The sequence below is a fragment of the Lissotriton vulgaris genome, chromosome 5 (assembly GCF_964263255.1).
Source record: "Lissotriton vulgaris chromosome 5, aLisVul1.2, whole genome shotgun sequence".
Taxonomy (NCBI): domain Eukaryota; kingdom Metazoa; phylum Chordata; class Amphibia; order Caudata; family Salamandridae; genus Lissotriton; species Lissotriton vulgaris.
Genome location: NC_141693.1, coordinates 877,507,767 through 877,534,445, shown reverse-complemented (window position 1 = coordinate 877,534,445; position 26,679 = coordinate 877,507,767). Strand labels below are relative to the sequence as shown.

Here is a 26,679-nt window from a genome sequence, read left to right as displayed (position 1 = left end):
GTCCCTTCTCGCCATATAGGTCTCCTATCCTTCCACAACTCGCCCTTTGCCACATTATGTTCTGGTATTTCTCACGAGCAAGGGAAAATCCTAGTTACCCAGAAATAGCTTAAGGGACGAGAAGAAGGTAGTCCATCTCTTACACATAGCCATTACATCCCAAAGTCTCCCGCATTGTGCGAGTCCCCAGGGAAGAATGTAAGCCCCATGCCTGAAGTCGCTGATGTCGCCATATCACCTTCCATGTGTTCACTTGCAACAGCTTAAGCTATAAAACAACAATTATTTTACTCTCAAGCTTTGACTCCATTTGGTTCAGCTTTGGTTCACAAACATAGCACAGTTGAGCAAAGCAGCAACAGTCAACAAAAAAGAAAACATAAGTCCTGCCCCCCACCCTCCTTCACATGGAGATATGTTACTTTGGAGGCCATCCATGGTTTCATACAATTCCAAAGACAATGATTTCTGATATTCTGTATATCTGTTAAACAACCACTCAGCGACTGAAGAGGGAGGACTGAATAAGATAAGGGACAGATCAGTCATCTTCACTATAGTCACTATACACAACCAGGATAGGCCATCCATATGCCATGTTTGGAGAGCCACCTTCAAGGGTGCAGCAATTCTTCATAATTAACCTTTGGTGTACGCTCAAGATAGAGAACCGCTTCCCCACAAATACAGGATTTGAACTAATCTTCCCTGCAGAGCCAACTGCTGAGTAAAAGAAAGAGGGAAGTTCAGCTCCTGAGACCTCTGTAAGGTTAACCTTGAAGGCCGATAGTCTGTCATAGCAGAGAAGGAAAAGCGCACGCTGGGTCACCAGAGTAAACAAGATGTCATCAGCGTACAGGCATATTTAATGTCCCTGCTCCACCCCCCCCCCCCCGCAACTACATCCGCTGTATATCTCCAGATGTTCACACCCTATTCACCCACAGTTGCATACTCAAGGGGAACAGTAGGGGTGGCTGGGGGTTTGGGGGGTTAGGTGTTTAATTGGACACCTTTGTCTGGTACACTATTCTATGGGAAAGCGGCAGAGGAGTCCCTATTCACAAGTACACTGGCTGACAGAGTAGTAGCTGCTCCGTATCCATGTCCTCACTGTGGGCCCAAAGCCACAGGCCTCGAGCACCTTCAGGAGATGAGACCAATTCCCCCTGTCAAAGGCCATATTGGCATTGACAGACATCAACAGGGCCTCTACCTTGGCCCTCCCTTGTCTAGAAGGTGAATCACCGAGGGTCCTCTACCAGGAATAAATCCTACTTGATCTCGTTCAATAAGACTTGGCATATGGGAGCCCAATCTTGCAGCCAAGATGCTAGTGAACAATTTCATCTCCACATTTAAAATTTGGATGGAGTGTTGTAGAGCATTTAGGACCCTAGTGTCATTTTCCAGATTCATGCCCTTATATAGGTATAAATCACCATGTCCATATATAGGCATAGAAATCATAACCATATTTAGACATAGCTCATGCATTCCAAATACTGCATGGCTACTTCCACTAGTTCCGAAAAACCACAACGATTTCTTGGAAAACTCTGCTTCAGCAGCTAGGGACTTCCCCTTGCTTGAATATTGATTTATCCAAGAACTCATGGAGTTTTCAAAGAACTGAGACTCTTTCAGGACGTTATTATGTCCACCTTTACGTCAATCTCGGCACCTTCAAGGTATAAATATGCCCACACTTGCCTTAACAAACACACAGTGGTTTGGAGCAGTTCGACTATCTACTTGCCAGACGCATCCTGCTACAGCAAGTGCCGAAGGAAGCCGACCCTCCAACAGACGCACAGAGAGACGCTGTCTTTTCTCTGGCCGAGAAATCCAGCTGCAGTGTTTCCAAGCTACCCTTGCGGGTTGGTGGGAAATAGAGTCCTGAGACTGACCTCCTTCATTCTAAAACTAAGGTACGGAGCTGATTAGAACCCAAGAGAAATCTTGGATAGATTCTTGGCAAAAAGAATACTAAGTTTATGCTACACCTCACTTACTGCTTCCCTTGTACTAGACTCAGGTTAGGTACATCGGGGTAGGCGTATTTTAGAAGCACCAGTTGAGTACGTTTTAGCCTTTGTCATTTATGTATTTATCTATGGTCTAGGAACCATACAATGCTTTTACAGTATTATTTTATCCTGCTCTTCATACTGTACGCATTATACTTTGCAACAAGTCTTAAGGTTGTAGCAGTTCATTTCTTCTGCACAAGAAAGAAGACTGTTCAATAAATACTTTTATTGAAAACGCCGTCTCTCTATTCTCTGCACATCTGGTGAAACGAAGCATGCACGAATGCCTGAGTTAAATATCTATCTACTGTTTCCACGACTCTGAAATTCAGTTTTATCTTGGGGAAACAAAGTTGTCATGTTAATGCGGTTGTCGGAAACTAAATCCCTTCTTGTGAATTCGAGAGTTTCTAGTGACCTCTGAGCTAGCTGGCACTCACAATTAAGTCTAATATATTCAATAGCGACCTAGTAGACAGAAGTCCTACGTCACATCTGTAGGATATATTATTCCAATGTGCAGAGCCTATTGGGAATATAGGAACTACACTACAGGAGTGATTAAAGGTACAACGCTTCGGATAGTTTCCTGGCTTGGACAACAAGACCTCTAATGCCTACCCCATGGTGTCTGTCAACATCTGACCGTCCCCAATAGAGTTATAAAGATTAGTCAACATGGGTGTTAGTAGTGGGCAAAAGGCTTTATAAAATCCTGCTGTGAATCCGTCTGGTGTTGGTGTTGGTGCCGTATTCTGATGGAGGCTTGCAATGCTCCTGATCACCTCATCTAGCCTAATGGGCTTGTCCAGAGATCACCTATTGCCATGTCAGACAGTCAAATTGGCTCACTCCAAATATTCAGCAATGTCCTCATCTCCCCCTTGTCATTTGTATACAGGCCCCTAAAGAAGTCTCAAAACCTTAGGGGCAGGGAGAAACCCACACTGCGGGGTCATCTCTAAGGGTATGTGCAATAGAGAGAGCAGCAGCGGCAGGCATAAATAACAGCTTGAGACCACTTGATATGAAGCGGAGGTCTGACGGCCCCAGGTCAGGGGCAATTGACCATCAACTTGACAAGAGCCAAATAGCGTCAGATTTCAATAGAGGAGGCATGGCAATGCTAAAGGGCATCTACTCAAAGAGCATACGCTTCAGGAAACAAATTGGGCAAACTACTATACTAGCTGGCGACTCTGGAGGTTTCTAGTAGGGTGGTCCCAGCCATTAGAGATGGCTCCAGCGTCTTATGTGAGGAACACACTACAATTGCTCAAGAGTTTGTGACTTATCAGCAACTGCATGAGGCATGCCCAGCCCCTCTGCATCAACGTAGCCATCCCTTTATTGGAGATATTCCCCCTACCATCTATCTCACCATCCTTGGCCAGAGAGTTAGATCTGCTGCTGTCTGTAGAAGAGATATGGCAATAACTGATCTTCAATCCGGTAAGACCTCTGGTCCTGATGGGTTTCCCATAAAGTTTTTTAAAAACGGTACGGAGTTCTTTTGTCTTCACATTAATTGGCCCTTTACGCTGAAGCTCGGTTCCTTTCCCCCCCCCCCAGACCCGATTTCCATGGTAATGAATGGGTCTATAGACTGCTCAGCTTAGAGTGGGGCAAACGGGGGAGTGGCCGAAAGGGGCTAAGGCATGGTCAAGCGATTGGTTTACTCAATGTATAGGGTTTAGAGCATCCTAGGGAGACAGATTCTACTTGTTTCTCTGCTTTGCACAGGATGTATACCAGGCTGGACCATATTTTGGCAGGGACCCATCCATTACCAGCAGGTAATCACCTCACCGCTATCTCCACTCTGTCTGGGGACGGCAGTTCGCGGGAACATCCTCTTTAAATACTTCTCCAGCCCTTCATTGGGAGCATATATTGTTGACTGGGGGATTAGTTTGAGTACTTCCCGGTCCCTCCACGAGGATAAAATAAATTGCACCCAAGGTGAAACCTCCACCTTCCTCTCTCTTCCCATTTTCTCACCCTTAACATTATACATGCACTATTAGGCCCTGCATATGTCCCCCCTAGAGTTTCCCAGTGCCTCGCTTGTCTGGAAGGGCATATTTCTTCTTCCTCCTGCTCACCGCTGCATACCCCTTCACATTGCCAGGGAGCCCACGGGCAGACTCACTCCCCTCAGCTGCATCATGCTTTATTTCGTTCTCATGCTATTGTGTCCACAGGAGGTTTAGTAAGGGCCTTCCACCACTGAACTGTCTTACACTTATATGGGGGAGATCTTTTAGGTAAAAAAAATCCCAGCCCTCCCATGGAGAACTTTGTGGTCCATCGCAAGCATCGTAACGTATTGTAATGTAATGTATAGGCATTTATATAGCGCACTACTTACCCGGAGGGTCCCAAGGCGCTTCGACTGCTGCGAAACCCATCCTGGCTTCTCTGAGAGATGGTCCCTTAATGGGTATCTCCAGGGTGAGACCAGGCATCCCCGGCGGTCTGGTGGGGCCGTTAGTGAAGATGAGGCAAGCTAATGCCCAGAGTTGCCGAGTGTGATCGCTGATCAGAGTGGGCACCGAGGCGAGAGAATTATCGAGTCCGCTGACCCTGGTCCAGAAACCTGCCGCGCCGGGAATCGAACCCTGGTCCCGGGCCGTCCTCTGCTCTCGGGTCTGCCGCCTCTAACCAGTGAGCCACACTACTTCAATCGTCCATCGCAAGCATCTTTTGTGCATCCTCAAATGATTGTACCTGCTAGCGCACACCCTAGCGCACCCCCTACCAGTATTCAACTCCTTTCCCGCACAGCCTACACATGACTGGTCTCAAGTTACTTCTTGTTTGCAGTGTGTTCACCAGCAGATCCTGGTAGTTGTGAAGCGTTTTTACCTCAAAGGCGGTAGAGTCCATGGAGGGCACCACCATTGAAATGTCCTCCTTTGCCTACAGTAGTAAACATAGGTCAGTATATCGGGAGCTTAATTTTCCTTCCAAGATTTCAAAGCCACTATGTGTGCGGTCCAGAAGGATTTCCTCCTCCTGAAGGATGGCAAAATGTGTTCGACAAGTCACTTGACATACACCTCCATGTCCTTCCCTTCTGCGCTGTCTGTTGCAGCCCCAACTAATACTGTGGCGCTTCAAACGGTTCTCTAAATCCTCGAGGTGGAACTCTAGATTCACATTCTGTTCCCACTGGGAAAGGAGTTCCTGTTCCAGTTCGTACTCTCATGCCTCCTAGGCTGTTTCAAGATCCACTACTCTTTGCGCCATAGCGGACAAGTCCTGCTTACTGTCCTATATCTCCATAGCAATTTCTCCCTTCAGGCCTGTGATGTCGTCACATATGCTCCAGTACAATTCCTCCTTAAATGAGCGTGTCACAGGTGACTCCTGAGTCTTGCCAAGCTAGTCTGGCCGCGGGCCAGGGGTCAACATCTGGTGCAATTTCTGGGAGCTCACGCACGTCAATATAACTTTCAAGGAAGTGTCCTTCTTACCTTTGAATAGCACCATGTCAACCGGAGCTGCCCATGGAAATGGGAAGTGTGTAGCCAGCAGCTCACTTCAGAAACCCCTGCGGGAAGACATCTCCATACAGGTTGCAAAAAGCAAGCCCCGTTTGCAGGCTACGTGCCCTGGTCCCGGGTGAAGCAGTTTGTGGGCCGTGGGGGAGCAAGTAGGGAATTAGGGGACTGTGAAGCCAGCAAACCTCCATCTAGATCGCTTTATCCAGGCCCCCACATTTGTGACACAGAGCACATATGCAGCATTCCATCAGAGGTGCGCCTCAATCCAATCCAACTAGTGGTTTGAGCAGGTTCTCAGCTTCCCAGTTCCTCTGACTCACGGTGGTGTGATAGTTGCTCCTTAGTGGAGGCACCGATTGAGGTCCACATGGCGACCAGAGTATGTTGCACAAATGCCAATCACCAGGTGGTGCTATGTGGCACTCCCCCAAGACCCATGCCAGCCCGTGGCCAGGTGCCCTTTAAGTCAACAGAACCGGAGTATGGCAGGCACCATCTTGCTTCTGCTGCAGCAGACACTGATTCTTCAGGAACAGACATGGCGCTCTGGAGAACAGAAGCGGGGGTCACCACACATCGGACCGCAGGGAGACACCCTCCAGGAGCCCAATAGAACTCTGCACGGCCAGTAATGTCAGTGGGCCAAGTCAGAGCTAACGAGATGAAAGTCTGCTTAGGCAGCCATCTTGACTTTGCCCCACCTCCCTCCACCCCATCCCTGATGTTTAAAGATCTTACTAGATGGTGTACGATTAGGGAAATGGCCTTACAACTCAACCGGGCCCAGAGGCACAAGGCCTCCTTACGCAGAGCCGAGAATCCAAACCTCACCCTGCTGGTTGCAATAGCGCATGGAGGTGGGGGGTTGTATGGGAGGACCTGAACCAGACTTGCCATGATAGATGGCTGAAAGGCTTTCAACGGCAAGCGAATAGCTCACAACTTCAGCAAGTTGATGAGTTTTTTCTCCACCTCTCCCAGGTGGCATACCAACCCAGCAGTGACCTATCTGTCACACCATCACCTGTGAGTGAGGTAGAGAAAGGGGTCTGCTGTTTGTCCAATGGCGGTCAAGCACCCACCACTGAAGGTCTTTTCCAATCTCCTCCGACATCTGGATAGAATCTGGCAATTTTCTTTAGTTCTGAACCCACAGACTTCAGATCTAACTACAGAGCCACCCTGTTTAATCTATCTGGGATGGTTCAAGGGCAGGATGAACGAGGTCCGCAGGACAAGAAACCTCAGAGCCACTCTCCTTGAGACCGTGGAGAGATACGCAAACAGGATCATGGTGCAAATGTACTCTGCTCATTATCCAGATAGAGAAGGATGAAAGTGCACTGCACCGGGAATAGCTCAGTTGAAAGAAAGCCTCAGTGAAGGAGCTGTATGACCGTCTAGAAGTGGTCCATGACTGACTGGTGGACCCGCCTTAAAACCAGTCATCAGGGTAGGGGGAAGACTGGGACCCCCAACCTCCAAAGCTTTGCTACAACCACCACCATAACCTTATTGAACACCAGAGGGGCACTTGTGAGGCCAAAGGGGGCATAAAAAACCAAAAATGCTTGTGGCACACGTTGAACTGCAGATAGCAACTGTGGGACTGCAGGTATGAGATATGAAAATAGGCGTCCTGCTGGTCCAACAGCACCGTCCTGTCTTCTGGATCCAGGGCAGCTAGAATCTGGTTCGACATGAGCATCTTGGATTTGTCCTTCCGCAGAAAGAAATTGAGAGTCCTCAAGTGTTTCGCCTCTTGCTTTCATCTGTTTAACTAAGACACTAAGAAAGGATTCCAGCAGCCAGATGTGTGACAGGTTTCAGTTTTTACTTGAGCTATATTAATTGCAGGATTGCCAGGATCCAAACCAGCTCAGCTGATAGTAACAATGTTGTGAAGTGATGATAATTGCAGCCTGGAAGAAAGACCGTAAAGATTTGGTGTTCATAATGTTGTTGCAGATACTGAATATGCCACGCCCATGGCCCTTTAAGCCGGTCAAAGTCATCAGAGAAAGATGAGTGGTGAACGAAAATTCGAGTGTAGCGGAGGGAATCAAATGAGGATTTAAGAGTAACATCTCAGATGGAACTAAAAAAATACTGTGAAGGTTCAGATACCTGACCAAAATAAGACTTTAGGTGGAATCAGGGCAACATGATGCATAGGTTGATTATAACGTCTGGCATTAGATGACTGAAAAACATTGGTAGCCTCAGAATAGAACTGTTGCACTCTCTCATACTTCTCTTTTGTTCTAAGTCTTGTGCTGATGCACGAGATTTTTCAGAAGGGTGTGCTACAAGATGCCACTTAGTGCATCTGTTAATGCTTCAATTGTCTTTCATTGAGAGATGTTTCGGAGTACCAGGTTCAACAACATCAGGCCCATGCAAAACCAATAATGGTAAAGAGTTGAAATTCCTGGAGATTTGACTAGGAGTTTTGTTAACCCCAGAGGGCCCCCCCTCCTTTTGGATGTGAATCTAGAGCAGGTGCATGGTCCATCATTACTGTAATAATGCTATGAGGTTTGCACATGTCATCCAGAACCACAGGTACTTCAAGTATTTTGATTTACAGTTTTTCCAATTTGCAGATACTTGCAGGTGCGGAATTCGCGACAGTGGGTGGTGATATTTAAGAGTGGTTGATGGCCCAAACACTGTACAGGTGTGAGGAGCCTTCAGAGTGGCAATACTAAAAAGGTGGCTGGGATGAATCCACCGAAGGTGACCAGCAACATCCAGCCACCAAAAATGATGCACCATTGTAGCACAAGTCAACACTTACTTCTAAATAAGGTGCATTCTCAATGTCCTTGGCTGGATTCCCACAGAGTATTAACAGGAAGCCACCTAATGAAAATTCCCTTTGCAAGAAATACATGCATGCTGTGTGAGGTCAACCCAAGCAAGATATGCTGTGTACGTAGTTTACCTTGAATGTCATATTTTTGAAGAGTAAAGTAAATAAGCATCTCCTGGCTAGGAGATGTCCCTTAGTGCACAGCGCTTTGGCCATAAAACTGGCATAAAGTGTTCATCTGTTTAAATTTTTGAAGAGGACATTGGCATTGAAACAGTAAGAGGAGAAAATTAAACCCTGCAATAAAACGTTATGAGAACATTCAAGGAAACCTGAAATAAATGTTAAATAAAGACCCGTTAATAAGTGAATGAGCAAAACCACTTACCTTCCAGTCAGAACTCAAAGACGTCCTGGTAGGGACACCAATATGGTGGGCAGTGGAGATGCGGTGTACCAAAAATGGCTATTAAGAACATAGCATGGCAGAGTTTAAGAAGTCTGCAACGTATTCTGCCTGTCATGAGAATGTCTGCAGTGTGAACATGTTTACAAAGTGGTCTGTGCCCCAAAGCTTATCTGCAACCTGGTATGCTAGTGCATGACCCTGCCTATAAAACCCAAGGGAAGCAGACATATGTGGGAAGACAAGTCTGGTTGCAAACTTCGTTGTTGGTTCTTCTGGGACATGGAGGTACACAATAATGTGATGGGTGGAATGCTTGAATAAATCTCAACCACTGTAATTACACTGAGCCGCATTCCGATCCACCAGTGTTTTGTTCACTGTGCCACCCCCTTCGGGAACCTGCCATATGTAAATCAGGCTCGGTCCTACTTCAATAGGAACTGTCCAGTCTGAACTGTCAGGCCATGCTACTTCTCAATGAGTACAAACGCAACACCAGAACAATTCTGACCTGCCTGATGCCCAGTCAGTAGGGCAAAGCTGAATTCCCTTGGCACAATGAACACAGGCAAAATGTCTGGCCAAACCCAACGCAGAGGCGTCTTCATTATGGAGTTAAGTATAATGATGTTGCTGGTCATGCAAGCTACATTCAGTATCGAACTTGTATGCTGCACTCCACAAACCACTACTAGTGCTAAACTTAGACCAAATACAGAATTTACCACTACATCATTCAACAACATTGAAATGCTTAATCAGAGGTTTCATACGATAGACTATTTAAACAGGCAGGACTACAGCTGGCTGATTCTGTTAAACCCTTAGGCATCACTCTAGACTCAAAACTGGACATGTTCAAGCACATTAAGATCTCAGCGAAGAGTGCCTTCTTTAACCTTCTAAACAAAATAAAACCTTTTATCCCGCTCTAAGATCTTAAGCAAGCCACCCAAGCATTGGTGTGGTCAAGACTAGACTATGGAAACGCAGTCCTTTCCGGAATAGCTAAAACACACCTTGCTCCCCTGAAAACAACTCTCAATGCGGCTGCCAGGATGGTCACTGGAGTTAAGAAATTTGATCATATCTCTCCTGCTCTCAAAGAACTCAAGTAGCTTCCTATAGAACTGCGGGCGAACTTCAAAACATCCTGCCTCACCCACAAAGCCCTTCACACAGGCAAACCCGAATATCTGGCGGCCAAACTCAAAAAAGCTGAGCAGAACAGGACCCTCAGAAGCTTCAACACCTTACTCCTCATCCCGCAAAAATCCCGAAAACAGAAAACCGCCGCCACGTCCTTCGCCTGTAACGCGCCTAAAATCGGGAACTCCATTCCCCTGCATATCAGAACTATTCCATCCTTTGCTAAATTCAAAAGACAACTCAAAATCCTTTTCCTTGACCGATCCCTGACGAACAGATAGGAGCAACTGGAGCCTGGAGATTCACACTTCCCTACCCGGATCAGATGTCAGTCAGGATCTTGATATGGACCCTCCACCGCTTTGGCACTGTGACTTATTGCTGAACTGTCTTGCCTTACTGTACTTTGTGCTGCTATCTTTTCCTATGGTATGTAACCGATGTGAAGCGCTCCGATACCCTCCGGTCAGGCTAGCGCTATATAAAACTTCTTAAATAAATTAAATAAATAAGATGCAATAGAACGCCTTACCACTGCATCACTTCAAATAGTTTCGAGGTTAAATCCCAGTCAGACTAGTTTATTCAAATTAACCATCAAACACTTAATGTACTTCCACCAAGGTCGAACCCAAACCAGACTCAATAGAAATAACAGGACTTTACAATCTAAACCCAGTGGAACTTCAGATACCATACTCCACAAAAAGTTCCCTCAAATAAGATTCTATAGCTATGCCCCCAAGTTCAGACTTATCATGCATAAGTATACAGCACGATGTAGAACCTAGATCTTTTGTAGCCTTATATTTTGAAATCACAGGTAAATATTATATGTATTAATCTTCACCATGTGTGACTTACAAAAGACCAGGTTTGGAAATATTTTGTGGCAAAAAAAAAGAAAATGTGGTTGCACAGTGAAGGCAGGGTTTCTATGCCTCAGACCCCAGTGATTCCTCACTATGACCAACATTTGAAAACATTTTGTGACGTTGGTTACCACTCCAAAGTTGTTTTCAGGCATGAGGAAATGGTGCTCATCAAGATTTTACTTTTGAGAATCTGCTGAGCTATGCTTAGACTAATTTAGCACATACGGGGGCCATTACTTAGTAGATGCCTACCATTAAATGCTACAAAGATCTGCACAAGAAATTAAGTCAATTGATTTTATGTACAGTTATGCTCCGTTCTTATCCGCAATGCTGTATGGTTCTGAGCTGTGAGGGTACCAGAACTTGGGCAAACTAAAATGGACTGAGGCCAAGTACACAAAAACGTTATGTTTACAACACCAGTACACCACCTACTCCTTTAATATTGGACCTAGAGATCTGGCTATTGAACATGAGGCTAAGTTAAGGCAAATCCTTTACTAACCTCAACTGAGAAGCAACCAAGCCCTAATCGTTTATAAGCAAGCCCTGTGTAAAATAATGGATATTCCTGGTGTATGTAAAGGTCTGAGGCTTGACTAACAATACTATGCTTCAATGCCTGGGTCTGTCACATATATGGGCCAATCAGTAGTAAAACTGGTCTTATTTCAACTGAATTGTACAAAACCACCTAATCTGGAGGTACAACTAAAGACTTTTTGGTTATTAAATATAATCCTACATTTAGAAATTACTTAGGTGACATCACACCTCTGATGGTAAAGGCATTAGTAGGCAACATTTAGACCAGCACTTTACTGTTAGCTATATTTTCTTTAAAATGGTCATCAGATATATACCAGACCAAACGCAGCCCATTCTGCCATTTGGTTGAAGAGTCCGAGATCTGTATTGGAAACTTAGTTTTAAGTGGCAGATGCCCTTGATAAAGAATATGCATTCCTAATTACTAAACAGCATGGCGCAATTTAAAATAGGATAGATTAATAGTTTTTGCTGCTTCTCATTATATACTATTATTATTCCGGAAAAGGAAAGAACAATTTATTAGTTACAGGAGGATCCGTTTTTAATACGAGTGTGGTTATAGGTTGTACCTTTAAAATATTATGCATAGCTATATTTGTGTACTGTGTAATATTAATGTTAATTTTATCTGTGTAATTTGACACTGCATATAATGTTTTATAAATATGTATCCACAATTAACTTCATTGATTACACTGGTCTCCATTACAGCATTTGTTGGCATCACAGCACTACTACCATAAAACATTTAAAAATATTGATAATTATCTTTGTTTCATGACTGCACGATTAAAGATTTTCACAGAATTCATATAAATGGCACAAATGTCAAAGAACACAGGCACTAATAGCAATAACCTGGTCTATGCACTTTTCCACAACTTGAATTGTCAATGTCCACAACATTTAAAATGATGGCATCAAACTCAAGTTAGTAAGCAAGATATCTTAAATACCTTCTAAATTCAGAATCTGCAAGTAGTTCTTCCACAATTGTTCTCTTCCTTTGTTTCTTAGGAATTCTTGAATGATAGAAGTCAACAGCGCTGTCAACAACAGTTCCGACCTGTAGACATTCAAAGTTAAAATTTCAATTGACTAAAAACTTGGAAAGGATCTAAAACATTGCAAAAAACCTTCATGCACTCATTGGCCGAATAATTTCATGCAACTGTGCATATTAGTGTTAACGCTTTTGTGCATTTTATTCAAAATGCACATTAATAGTAAGAAGATCAGTTAATTTACACTTGAAATTATATGTGTATACTGGCATGAAATCACTGCAGCTCAAACTAATTTGCTATGACTTGCTAAAGTGTGTTTTCCTGGCTTATGCTAACTAAGCCTCAGTTAGGCCATGGTGCAATCTTGTCCAAAATGGATGTCACATCATCCTATTTATTCTCGGTTTGTATTTCTGCCGACACTATGTGAAGCAAGATGGGGTCTGTTTATATCCGAGTGATACCATTCTTGAAGAGAGCGAGTAGCTTTGTTACTTATTTTCAAGGACCTTATGCTGGCAAGTGGTATTGCATTCATTTCAAAACGATTTACTTTTGTTTATGTAACTAGTTTGTCTGACACCTCCAGATGGCACTAACTCAAAGCGCTTGAATCAATATTAATGTAGTGTGTTAGTGCTATGGTGGTAGGGTGATATCAAGATTCCTAATTCTGTAATTTGATTTGTTAGAAATGCAATTCTTTGCTCACACCATGGTGACTTGGCAGTTCTAATGATTTATGAAGAAAATGACTATAGAAATCTATGAATTTGGGGGAGCTTTTTGGTCTACTAGGGATACTGCATGATTTATTAATGACTTTGCTGCACATTTGAGAAAGCCAATGTTCAAATGTGTCTAACATTCTGCATTGTTATTCTGTTGAGAGCCTTCATGGCAATGCTTTTGTGTGTAAATGAGATTTGCTGCATCTGCACTTTATTTCTGTATTGTACCTTTTGAATTTTATAACATTTATTAGCTTTCTAAATTCTGATCTAGAACTCGCTTTTTGGGTCAGACCTTTCTTTATTGATTGCGTTTGGAAATGCTGTTTTGAATCTGGTCTTTGGGACACACTGACTCACGATTCGAGGTTAACAACGTCCCTGATCCACTGAAGTCCTGGGCGTGCCATTAAGTTGTAAAAGTTTAGGGGTACAGCGTGACCACAGTTGTGTGGCAGTAAACAGCAGCAACCATATTTTTTGCTCAGGCTAACATTACCCACAGAAAGTGCCCAACTCGGACAGCGATAATCCTTGAGCTTTTACTCTCCAGAAGCGAAATAAATTAACAGCCTACTCAACCTAATACCAGTTACATTTTTGTTACTTATGAAGGTCGTTCTCATGATTTCAGTAGAAACCTGCTTGCAATCTTTATATGAAAATCTACTCTGTGATCCTTACTAGAGACTTGGGTATAGGAGAGAATAAATTAGGGCCCTGAAAGTTCATACTGTACTTGTCACCACCAATGAATTCAAGAGACCTCCTGGTCAGTTGACTCATGAATTCACAGACTATTCATTTTTCTTAGATCAATAAATCTGGAGTTGACACAGTAGTGCTTCTGTTATGTTTTATCATCATCCCAGCTGAATAAGCAGGAGAGCAAAAGGCTCAAGGGGGTCACATCTAATAATCTTGCTGTAGGTTCACTGTGTTGGATTTAAATAAGCAATTTAAAAATAGCACCCAGGGGCTAAAGCACAATCTCGATGAGTATATCAATGTAGTGTTTGCATCCCCAAACAAATCAACCATTATATCAATATTATACAAATTGATTTCTAGAATGGGAAGTACAGAACTGAACAATACCTCTTAATAAATACTATAATGTGCCAAGTTGGCGCCACTTTCAATACCTGGAAATACTTAGGAAAGCCTTCTCGATCGTTCTTCTTGTAAAATCGCTTTGGATCAATTGCAGACCTCATCTTCAATGCTTTCAGATCATTCTTCAATTCATCAGTTAATTCTGGAGCCTTCATACCAAACCAGCCCTCACCAGTTGTCTTCGCTCGTTCTTCCTGTAAGGCAATATGAAGAACAAATAAAACCCTGAATGTAAAAGACACAAGTTACAGAATCTGTGATACGTATGAAATAGGACAGTCTGCATTCTTTCATTTAAAAGCAGTGATCAACTATAAAGCATTATTTAGCCCGGATGTCACTAGTAATTCCACCCTGTGCAGGACAGATGGTGCTACTAGTGCTCTGAATCGCTGGTTTACATTACAGCAATCAATATGCATGTAATATTGTGACAATTCATAACAAGCATTGGAATAGCCAATAGGCCTCGCTTTTTGGACTTTATAATTATTTAGTTATGCAGCACAATATCCTTGGTGCGATAACATCAGCTGGTGCATGGCTAAAAGCTTATAAGGTCCCAAAGGCGAGACCTATCAGCTATGCTTGTTTTTTGAAGAAGGGTCAGTGAAACCACAAGGTGGAAGGGTCCTATAGGATAGGACTTCGATTTGATAACACAAGTATAACAACGCAGAACTTCAAGAATATTTGCCATTTATAAACTAGCCAGGACAAAATGTACCATGCAATCAAAGTAATAAATGTTAGTTTACAAGTGACTGGTTGCGTGCAACTATTAAACGAACAACGTTGATATGTATTTTTTTGTGTCTTGCTAGGGATTTTAGAAAACCGGGAAGTAGTGTTATCTCAGTTCTTTGGGCGTCCCGGGCAAGACAATTTTTGGTGGCCCCTGTATAAATTTGAATTATACTACCAATTCCCTGATAATTCATGCCCTACGTGATGCCAAAAAAACCTGCTAAATTTTATGTTGAACTTTAACAGTGGCAAACAGTTAAACAATATCTTGATCCAGGACCCCAAAAATCCTTACTATGACACTATTTAGAGAATCTGAGTCGGGTTAAAACTAGGCAGATGGAGAGGTTTGAGACCGAGTCGGTGGTAGAGGTAGGCAGAGGGATAGAGTTTTGAAACCGAGTCAGGGATAGAGCTGGCAGAGGGAGAGAGGGGTTTGAAACTGAGTCAGGGGTAGAGCTGGCAGAGGGAGAGAGGTTTGAGACGGAGTCAGGTTAGAGGTAGGCAGAGGGAGAGAGGATTGAGGCAGAGTCTGGGGTATAGGTAGGCAGAGGGAGAGAGGATTGAGACAGAGTCGAGGGGAAGAGGTAGGGAGAGGCATTCAGGTTTGAGACCAACTGAGTGGTAGAGGTAGGGAGAGAGAGGGTTGAGACGTTAGCGGTAGAGGTAGGGGGAGAGAGAGAGAGAGAGAGGGTTGAGTCAGAGGTAGAGGTAGGGAGAGAGGTTTGAGACAGAGTCAGGGGTAGAGGTAGGGAGAGAGGTTTGAGACAGAGTCAGGCAGAGAGAAGAGGTTTTAGACTGAGTCAGGCAGACGGAGAGAGGTTTGAGACATGGTGAAAACAGAACGCGGAAGAAAGCTGCGTTCACCGGAAGTCAACGCCTTAAAAAAACAGGAACCGGAATGTTTTTACGACTTGCTCGGAAGTGTATTAGGATACCCCTCAACATAAACAAAAGTGCATAACAGGGACTGCAGCGCGTCGTTTTGCCCTGGCATTTCTAGAATTTCTGTACAAAAATCATGGGTATTTATGATTCTGTATAAAATGACAAAGTGGCAATACAATAAAAAAATCTCCTACCCAAAACTGCCACAACACCTTTAAACTGTTCAACGATCCGGTACCATGAAAGCCTCGGTCCCAACAGTAGTGTATATATTTTGTCACACTAATACATGAAAGAACATGTAACCAGCATTGGCGGCGAAAGTGATCGCGGGCTGCAAGGGTGCCCGCGAGCGATGCACTTAATGACCCATGATGGAGGAAAGCCAGAAGGCGGCTGCGCACATGCCAGCGCACGTAACAGCAAGCTTGAGGCCAGCAAAAGCGTGTGGTAGCACTTTGAAAACTCACTTACTAAATGTCTCGCAGAGCAGCGCATGCGAGACCTAAAAAAGAACACTTTTCAGAAGGTTATTGAGGTAACTTTACATCAAGTAAGCAATACAGGTTAGTAATCATGACTCATCAGACTGGACTCTTAATTCTTTATTTTGTTAATGTGGCACCAAATACCTAAAATCCTCCCTACATAGAAGAAACTATGGTGCCTCCGTCACAAGCCTTAATGTCACATTTGGGGGGGGGGGGGGGGGGGGGGGGGAGCATTAGATACTGCTTCCTTTAAATGAAAGACTAAACACCAATAAAACAATCCCTAACTGACTCAGCACTGACCACCAAATCAACAGTCCATTCATTTCTGTAGTCTGGTCACAACCGCAAAAAAAATCGCGTGTCTCCAGCACCATTCGAATTACTTATTTGGATAAATTATTGTCCTAACATAAAATGCAAAGGGAAACTCCAACACTCAAAAAAATATATACTACAAACAGGTTAGCATTTAAAATGTTATCCAGATTAATTAGATGTTATGTGGGGCACATTTAAAATATTTTTGTCTAACTTTAAGCTATGATGAAATTTTGCTTTCCGCTACAGCAAAACTGTTAAACAGATTTTCAAAAATTATATGAAGTTGAAACATTACAGAGAATAGATCTGGTGTGAATACAACATAAGCTACCCATATTAGGAGTTATTGGTTGGTTATAGGTCAGTTCCAGTAGCAGAGGGCACATAGGGGAATATATGACGCAACTCCGCTTACAATCACTCCGCTTACAATCACTCCGCATACCATCACCGCAAATGTTTTACCGCGCAAATACAATCACTCCGCAATTTATGACAAAGCAAACTTTTGCCACGACTATACTTTTACCACGCATGCCATTATAACGCAAAGGCATGTGTGGTAAAGGTATACTCCTAGTAAAAGTTTTAAAGTGAAGTGAGAGTACCCTGCAAAAAACACTAACCTACACAACACAAACACTACCCTACACTATCAATCAATCAGTGACACTTATAAAGCGTGCTACATACCCGTAGGGTCTCAAGGCGCTGGGGGGGGTGCCGCTACTGCTCGAACAGCCAGGTCTTCAACTTCTTCCTGAAGGAGAGGTGGTCTTGAGTCAGGCGCAGGTCGGTCGGGAGGGAGTTCCAGGTCTTGGCGGCCAAGTAGGAGAAGGACCTTCCTCCTGTAGTCGCTCTTCGGATGCGGGGGACGGCGGCGAGGGCGTGGTTGGCTGATCGGAGGTGGCGTTTGGGAGCGTAGAAGTTGACTCGGCTGTTGAGGTAGCTCGGGCCTTGGTCGTGTAGGGCTTTGTGTGCGTGGGTGAGGAGGCGGAAGGTGATTCTTTTGTTGACGGGGAGCCAGTGAAGGTCTCTCAGATGTCCGGAGATGTGGCTGGTTCGTGGGATGTCGAGGATGAGTCTGGCTGAGGCGTTCTGGATCCGCTGGAGTCTCTTCTGGAGCTTGGCGGTGGTACCGGCGTAGAGGGCGTTGCCGTAGTCCAGTCGGCTGGTGACGAGGGCCTGGGTGACGGTCTTCCTGGTCTCGGTGGGGATCCTCCAGAAGATCTTCCGTAGCATGCGTAGGATGTTGAAGCACGCCGAGGAGACGTTGTTGACTTGCCTGGTCATGGAGAGGGAGGAGTCCAGGATGAAGCCCAGGTTGCGTGCATGGTCTGTCGGTTTGGGTGCGGTGCCCAGGGCGGGAGGCCACCAGGAGTCGTCCCAGGCGGAGGGTGAGGAGCCCAGGATGAGGACCTCCGTCTTGTCCGAGTTCAGTTTCAGGCGGCTGGTCGTCATCCACTCGGCTACCTCTTTCATCCCTTCGTGCAGGTTGGCTCTGGCGGCGGCGGGGTCGTTGGTCAGGGAGAGGATCAGCTGGGTGTCGTCGGCGTAGGAGATTATGCTGAGGTTGTGTTTGCGTACGATGGCCGCGAGGGGGCTCATGTAGACGTTGAAGAGGGTGGGGCTCAGTGATGATCCTTGGGGGACGCCGCAGATGACTTCGGAGGCCTCTGACTTGTACGGTGGTAGGCGGACTCTCTGTGTTCTTCCGTCGAGGAAGGAGATGATCCATTCCAGCGCCTTGTCCTGGATTCCGATGTTGCTGAGGCGCCGTACTAGGGTGCGGTGGCAGACCGTGTCGAATGCCGCGGAGAGGTCTAGGAGGATGAGGGCCGCTGTTTCTCCATTGTCCATCAGGGCTCGGATGTCATCGGTGGCGGCGATGAGGGCGGTCTCGGTGCTGTGGTTGGCTCGGAATCCGGACTGTGAGGGGTCGAGGGATCCGTTCGTCTCGAGGAAGGCGGCCATCTGCTTGTTGACGGTCTTCTCGATGACTTTGGCTGGAAACGGGAGGAGCGAGATGGGGCGGTAATTCTTGAGGTCGGTGGGGTCCGCTGTTGGTTTCTTGAGTAGAGCGCTGAGTTCGGCGTGTTTCCAGCTCTCAGGGAAGATGGTGGTGTCGAAGGATGTGTTGATGATGTCTCGCAGGTGGGGTGCGATGACAGCGTCGGCCTTGTTGAAGACGTGGTGAGGGCAGGGGTCGGTCGGTGATCCGGAGTGGATGGAGTTCATCGTGCGGATGGTGTCTTCGGTGCTGATCGGGGTCCAGGCGTGGAGGGTGGTGGTGGGGGGTGGTTGTTCGGTCATGGTGTGCGACACGACAACACTACCCTACACTACCTTACACTACACTAACACTACCCTAAAACACTACCTACACTACACTAACACTACCCTAAAACACTACCTACACTACACAAACACTACACTAACACTACCCTAAACCCTAAAACACTACCCTACACAACACCCATACCACAACGCTAACCTAAATCCTAAAACACTACACTACACATACAATACCCTACACTACACAAACACTACCCTAAACCTTAAAACACTACACTACACATACAATACCCTACACTACACCAACACTACCCTAAAACACTACTCTACACAAAACACTACCCTACACCAACACTACCCTACACTACAAGACACTACCCTACACAAACACTACCCTACACTACACAAACACTACCCTAAACCCTAAAACACTACCCTACACTACCCTACACAAACACTCCCCTAAACCCTAAAACACTATCCTACACCAACACCACAACACTACCCTAAAACACTTCTCTACACTACACAAACACTACACAAACACTACCCTAATACCTTAAAGATTAACGCCCATCCCAGGCCCCTTCCCCCTTACCTCTCTCCTCGTGGTTTCTCTCTCCTTTTGCTTCGTGCATCACGTCCTCTTTCTGTCAGGGGCGGTGCACGTCGATGTGAGGAAACGGAAAAGCCTGATTCCTCACAACGACGTGGATCGTATGTGCATTTACCATACATACCTTTACAACGATTTTCGTTGTAAAGGCATGCGTGATAAATGCACATGCGGTGTAAAAAAATGCAGAGTAATGGTATGCGGGGTAGTAGGACAATGTGGAGTAAAGGTATGCGGAGTCAAAGTCTGCGCTATAAAGAATTTGTTAAAAACGATATTTACTACACGGGGACATGCCTGGCTATACGGGTCACACATGTATACAAAAAAGGGGAAAAAACAATAGATGGATTGCTTTAATTAATCTCTGCCAACTGACTGATGAGTCCTAATAAGGGCAAAACTGGTATTTGGTTGCTTGAGTTCCTGTTCAGGACTGGCAGTTCGGGCTAGATTTCTCATTAGAGCAAGAGTCAAGACTGATTTGCAGATGACCGCCACTTTTTTGTCAACTTATGTGGGGACTCAGTCGCCATTTATCATGAACAGCACTATATGGCTGGCAGCTATCCGCGATCAGCGTGGACTGGAGCTGGTTGCAGTGTGGCAGAGGTGAGACTGCGAGGAGGCCCGGACCCTCTGTGGCACACAGCAGGTCAAAGCCAAGGTGCTGGGACACAGGGACCTGCTCAGCGATGAATCATAAGGATGCTAGACCCAGCAGCAAGTGCAGAGATGGCATTGTGGGGATGAGCACCGAAGTGGGGTGGCCGTCCTTTCCAGCAGCAAACTAGTGCATTATTCATGCTTCTGAATTCTACAAGCATTACTTGAGCTGTTGAGGCACTGCCCTGCTGGTTGTTTTGCCCATTATTAAATTATTAAATGGGATTTATAAAGCGCACTGACACCGTGGGTTTCCTGGCGCTGTGAGACATCAAATTCCAGAACTGAGGGTTAGTGCAGGGTTAACAGGGTGGGGGGAAGAGAAAAGTTTTTAGCAGCTTCCTAAAATGGAGGAGGGAGCTGCTAGATTTGATGCACAGGGGAAGGGAGTTCCAGAATTTTGGGGCCAAGAATGCGAACCTTCGTCCGCCGAATTTATTGGTTCTGGTTTTAGGTATGCTGAGTGATTTGAGATGGGTAGAGCGGAGGTTGCGATTTGGACAGTAGGGGGTGATCAGAGAAACCAGGAAGGCAGGACTGGGGCAATTGAGGGCTTTGTACGTAAGACAGCCCAGCTTAAAGGCCACCCTTTGTTCGATGGGTAGCCAGTGCAGTTTGTGTATCATGGGTCTGGCAGATTGCCATTTGGGAAGTTTGAAGATGATCCGGGCTGCCTGATTTTGAACCACCTGGAGACGGTGGAGGAGAGTTTTGGGGAGTCCATGGTAGATGCTATTAGAGAAGTCCAAACGGGAGAGCACAAGAGAAATGATGACCTGTGTCAGGGCCGGCGTGGGAAGGAGATGGCAGACCTTCCGGATCTTCCTAAGCTGGAAGGAACAGGATGAGATCACGGAACTAATGTGGGGTCGGAGGGAGAGCTCGGCGTCAATTATAACGCCAAGGCTTTTGACAGAGGTGGAAGGGGACGGCGGGGGGCCCAATTCGGACGGCCAGAAGTGAGTGCCCCAGGCAGAGAGACTGGCGCCTGGGAGGAGGAGCTCAGTTTTCCCGGGGTTCAGCTTCAGTTGGTTGGAATTCATCCACTCTAGTATGTGGCGCATAGCAGAGTGGAAGTTGTCTATTGCATTGTGGGAGTTGAGTGGAAAGATGATCTGCAGATCATCTGCATAGTTAAAAACTGTAATGTCCCACTTGCGAAGTGAGTGGAGTAGGGGACAGAGGTATAAGTTGAACAGCAGGGGTGATAGAGAGGAGCCCTGAGGGACTCCACAGGTTGTGGGGGTCATAGGTGCAGAATAGGGGCCCAGGCGGACAGCTTGGGATCTGTCAGTCAAGAAGGAACGGATCCAGCTGAGAGCAGAGTCGTGGATGCCAGCCTGTTCGACACGGTTAAGCAGGATGTTGTGGTCAACCGTGTCGAATGCGGCGGAGAGGTCTAGGAGGACGAGAGCCTGGGGGGTTCCTGAGTCGGCATTTCTTCTCAGCGTGTCGAGTACAGCCAGAATGACAGTTTCGGTAGAAAAAGAAGGTCTGAACCCGGCCTGATTAGGCTCCAGATAGCATGAAGACTCAATGAAGTTGGAGAGGCACCTGGTGACATGTGCTTCAAGGAGTTTAGAGAAGTAAGGCAGGAGCGAGATAGGGCGGTAATTGGACAATTCCGCTGGGTCTGCGCCAGGTTTCTTCAGTAGCGGGACGAGGACTGCTTTTTTGAAGGAACTCGGGACAGTGCCTGTGCTGAGTGAACAGTTCAGGAGGGGTAGAATGCATTCCGGTAAAGAATGACAGACTCTTCGCAAGACTGATGGAGGACAGCCGTCAAGCGGGGATCCAGATTTTATCCGGGAGGCAAGCTGTACTAGGGAGGTAACATTGATGGGGGGAAGTTCAGTGAGCGTAGAAGTGTTGTTAGGTGGGGTTTCCAGAGCGATGAATTGAGGGACCGTGGGAATGGATGCCTTGATTTTATTGATTTTTTCGGTGAGAAAAAGGTTGATGGCGTCACAGGATTCTTGGGTGGGAGTCTGGCCTGGGAGTGTTCTGTCGTCAGATGTTAGTTCGTTCATGATTTTAAAGATTTCTTTTGATTTGTTATCTGAGGAAGAGATTCTATCCGAGAAATGGGTCGATTTGGCAGAGACTATGGCTATTTTATAGTCTCTGCGAGCTGAAGTATATTGTAGTCTAGCTGGTTCGGAATAGTTACGTCTCCAGGCCCTTTCCGATTGACGTACCATCAATTTAAGTTTTTTTAAATCATCCGAAAACCATCTGTGGGAGTTTTGATGTCTGGTCGGGGGAAATTTGGTGAGAGGGGCAAATTTGTCACTTGCTGACTGCAGCCAGAGGGAAGTAATGTTTTCTAGATTGTCCACATTGATGCATGGGACAAAGACAGGGCGAGTGTCTGACAGGTTCATGATGAATCCTTCAGCGTCATAGGCATTCCATTTGCGGGATAGACCACCAGCCATCCTGGGGGTGGGGGAGTGGCCGCTAATCGAGAAGGTAGTATCAATTAGATGGTGGTCGGACCAAATACAGGGTGAGACGGAAGGGGAGGAAAGAGTGAGGTTTTGGGTCCATATTTGGTCTAAGATACGGCCCTTGATATGTGTGGGCGAAGAGATTTGTTGCGACAGGTTCAGGCTGGAGAGGGCCTCAAAGGTCTCCAAGGCGTGGGGTCCAGCATCGGGGTCATTGAACCAGTAATTGAGGTCGCCGACAAGGGCGAATCTGGGGTGGGAGGTGAGAAGGTTGATCAACTGATCAGACAAAGTGGCTGCGAAATTAGGCATCGGGTGAGGGGGGCGGTAGAGAAGGAGAAAGGTTAGGGCCCCGCTATCTGTGTTCAGGCTGAAGATGAAATTGTCAACTCCCGGGAGGGGGATGGATAAAGTCGGGGTGGAGTACAGGTGTTTGGAAATTATGGCGGCTACCCCACCCCCAGGACGGTTTCCTGGCCGGTCGGCGCGGAGGATGTAATAATCTGAAGGGAGGGCTGCCAGTATGTCAGGGAGTGAGTCTGCGGTTAGCCACGTTTCAGTGAGCAGGAGGACATCAGGTTTTTCGTTCGAGAGAAGAATGAAGATATCAGCATGGTGTTTTACCAAAGATCGAGTGTTTAGGTAAAGAACTCTGATAGTGGAGTTGCTCTGAATGGGCAAGTTGGACGATACGGCCAGGTTGATGAAGTGCCGATCTGGTTGACCGATGCCGGCCATGGTGATACGTCTGATGGTAGAGGGGGAAGGTGAGAGGCTGGGCGACTGCCAGTCCCTTAAAGCAGTGGCCGAGTATGTAATGGTATGGCCAGCATGACCGGCCCCTGGGCCCGGTCTGGCGCGGACGGGCGCAGACGGGCTTGCCTTAGGCGCGCCTTCGGCGCGCAAACGGCGCGCCCGCTGCGCTCGTCCGCTGCGCTTCCGAAAATGGCACATTTTTATGTTTGTCAGGAAGGCGGTAGGGGGGGCGTGGTCTAAAAGGGGGCGTGGCCCGTGATCTCGGCGGTGATGGCGGCGTGGTGTGTGCCTTTTCCCAGGGTCCCGCGGGCAGCGCTGAGACCACTGAGGGCAGGAGAGTGTGGCCCCAAGGGGAGCAAAGGTGCAGCAGGTGAGGCTAAAATGGGGCTTTGTATTTTAAAAAAAGCAAGTTGCGCCTACTCCCGGCTTTTCGCCTCAGGAGGAAATGTCAGACCGCGCTCGTACTCAGCGAGGTCTTTTATGAAGATTGCGGGGGGCGTGGCCTAAAAGGGGGCGTGGCCCGTGATCTCGGCGGTGATGGCGGCGTGGTGTGTGCCTTTTCCCAGGGTCCCGCGGGCAGCGCTGAGACCACTGAGGGCAGGAGAGTGTGGCCCCAAGGGGAGCAAAGGTGCAGCAGGTGAGGCTAAAATGGGGCTTTGTATTTTAAAAAAAGCAAGTTGCGCCTACTCCCGGCTTTTCGCCTCAGGAGGAAATGTCATGACATAATTAAGCAGTAAACTCCCGGAGCCTGGGCCCTCTGCTGTAAGGAACTTTGGCGATGATCGGAGATACAATCTAACACAGTAGCACCTATGGTATTGGACATTCCCCTGTGCCACGCCATACGCAGAGCCTGCATAAAATCTGGCACTCTGGTTGGGGTAAGGATGGGAGGGGACACATGGTGTTTACTTTGACCCAGCGATTAGCCTGCATTTGGAAATTCTTGGCCTGAGAAAAATCCAAGGAGGTAGGGACACTTCCCCCGGTTCTTCACTTTGTGGAGGAGGGGGCGGGTAGGAGCCCCTTCATACCATATTTCCGGAGGACCTCAGAGGTTGGTTACTGTTTACATATATGTGGAGTTTGCTTGTTTTGAGGAAACCTATGCCCTAACACATTGCTCTGGATACTCAACTGCACTTCCACACACTGCCCGCCTGGTTCATACTCATCTCAGATGGTTACTATTGTCTCACTGAACGTCAAGTGCGGAATGTCCCGATTAAGTGAGGAACCACTTGTAATACCCTGAAGCCACTCAGCTAGACGTAATTTTCCTAAAGGAAATCTGCTACCTAAAAAAAGGACCAATGAAGACTTGGGCATGGATTACTCCATAAAGCCTTTCAATCTGCTGATCACACTAAGTAACAGGTGTAAGAAACTGGCACTTAATATAGAACACCAAAATGAGGTATAGCGTGTATAGAGCCCAGGTGACTCCAGATGTAGGCAGAGGTTAAAGTTGGATAGAACCTTACTCTCTATTTGTGGTAGAGTGGTGGAGCAGTAAGGCAGTATCAGAGGACAGTGTTAAGCATTTGATGTACACACAGTCAGCAAATTAATTCACACACTCAATAACTGAACTCTAGGCCAATTGTGTTTGTATAAAAATATATATACTGTTTTATTTTTAGAACCAAGCAAGTCTGGCACAGGTAAGCATTAAATACTTTCCAGTAATAAGTTACTGGATACAGAACAGTTTGAAAATGCAATAGAAATTGTACTTTGTTTGATTTACAGGGGGTGCAGTAGGTTTCAACACCTAGCAGATACAGTACAATAACATTAATAGGCTTTTTCAGTAAATTACAGGTAAGTTAAGCAGTTACTTTTCTTACTCAGTGCTGGATACCTGGATTCAGCACTTTGACATATCCGGTAAACAGGTAAGCAAATAAGTTTTGGTTATTTGTGGGAGCATACATCGTGCATGTAGGAGATCATTCCATTATTGTGGGTTACCTTTACGCGCCCAACGAGCGTCAGGAAACCTTTCTTCCTCAGGTGCCGGCAGAGGTCATGTCCCATCAGGATCAGAGGGTGCTCCTGTGTGGGGATTTGAATCTGGTGTTTCACAATGAGCTAAACAGGAGCCGGGGGCTCGATTGCTACAGGAACTGGGCCTCCGAGATCTCTGGCGAGACCTCTACCCCCAGACCAGACTACACCTTTTATTCCCATGGCCACAAGACTTGCGCCCGGCTCAGTCATTTTTTGGGGACTGCGGGAATCCAGACTTTGCTTACGGACATTCAAATAAAACCCCGTTCCCCATCTGACCATGCCGCAGTGTCTCAGGTCCTGGGTCTTCTGCCTTCACAGAGGACATTCCGGCCGTGGAGAATGACAGAAACCCTCCTTCAGAGGTCTGTGGTTGTGGAACAGATCACCCCAGCAATCACAAACTACTTTGACCTAAACAATACCGCTGATACTTCCATCTCCTTTCTCTGGGAGGCACTAAAAGCAATGATTTGAGGTGAGCTAACCACAATCTCTGCGGCCGATGAACTTCGTCGGCACAAGATGGAGAATAATAATAATAATAATAATAATAATAATAATAATAATAATAATAATAATAGTGTTACTTCTATAGCGCAAAAAGCTACCTCAAACAGAGGTGTCCCGGCGCTTAGCGGTAATCAGGTGAGCAGATGAGGGACAAGACTAGCCTAGCCGAAGAGCCACATCTTCAGGTGCCTTCGAAAGTCGGATTCAGAGTCCAGTATACGAAGATGTAGAAGTAGTGTATTCCATAGCATAGCATTGATCGACCCTAGCGCCTTGAGACCCTCTGGGTGAGTAGTGCGCTATATAAATGCTTTGATTGATTGATTGAGCTGTCCTGACCGAGAAGGCCCTTCCTCCCTTTCTGGCCTTGGAAAACCGGGGACGCGCAATAGGTGCTTGGAGTTAGATCTAAGAGTGTAGGCCGATTAATGCGGGAGGAGTCTCTTTCTGGGGTATCTAGGTCCTATGTTGAGCATTGCCCGAAAAGCAAGGGTCAAGGCCTTGAATTCAATGCGCTTTGCAACCGAGAGCCAATGAAGGAGCTTGATGTGAGGGGAAATATGATAACAGAAAGGCACTCTGCGAATAAGTCTTGCTGCTGCGTTCTAAATCATCTGAAGTCTGTGAATCAGATATTTGGGGAGTCCCAGGTATAGACTGTTAGCATAATCTAAATGAGATGTCACCTTCGCATGGACTACTGTCCTCCTGCTGTCCTCTG

General features: G+C 46.3%; 1 protein-coding gene across 1 annotated transcript in view; it reads right to left on the bottom strand.

The window, feature by feature from the left end:
- Positions 1 to 26,679, bottom strand: part of DNTTIP2 (deoxynucleotidyltransferase terminal interacting protein 2) — a 228,946-nt gene that overhangs the window by 20,836 nt on the left and 181,431 nt on the right. Inside the window, exons 5-6 of the mRNA XM_086922456.1 lie at positions 14,229 to 14,393; positions 12,302 to 12,411 (exon numbers count right to left, since the gene is read on the bottom strand). Coding sequence (XP_086778582.1) covers positions 12,302 to 12,411; positions 14,229 to 14,393 — 275 coding nt within the window. The remainder of the gene's footprint in view (positions 1 to 12,301; positions 12,412 to 14,228; positions 14,394 to 26,679) is intronic.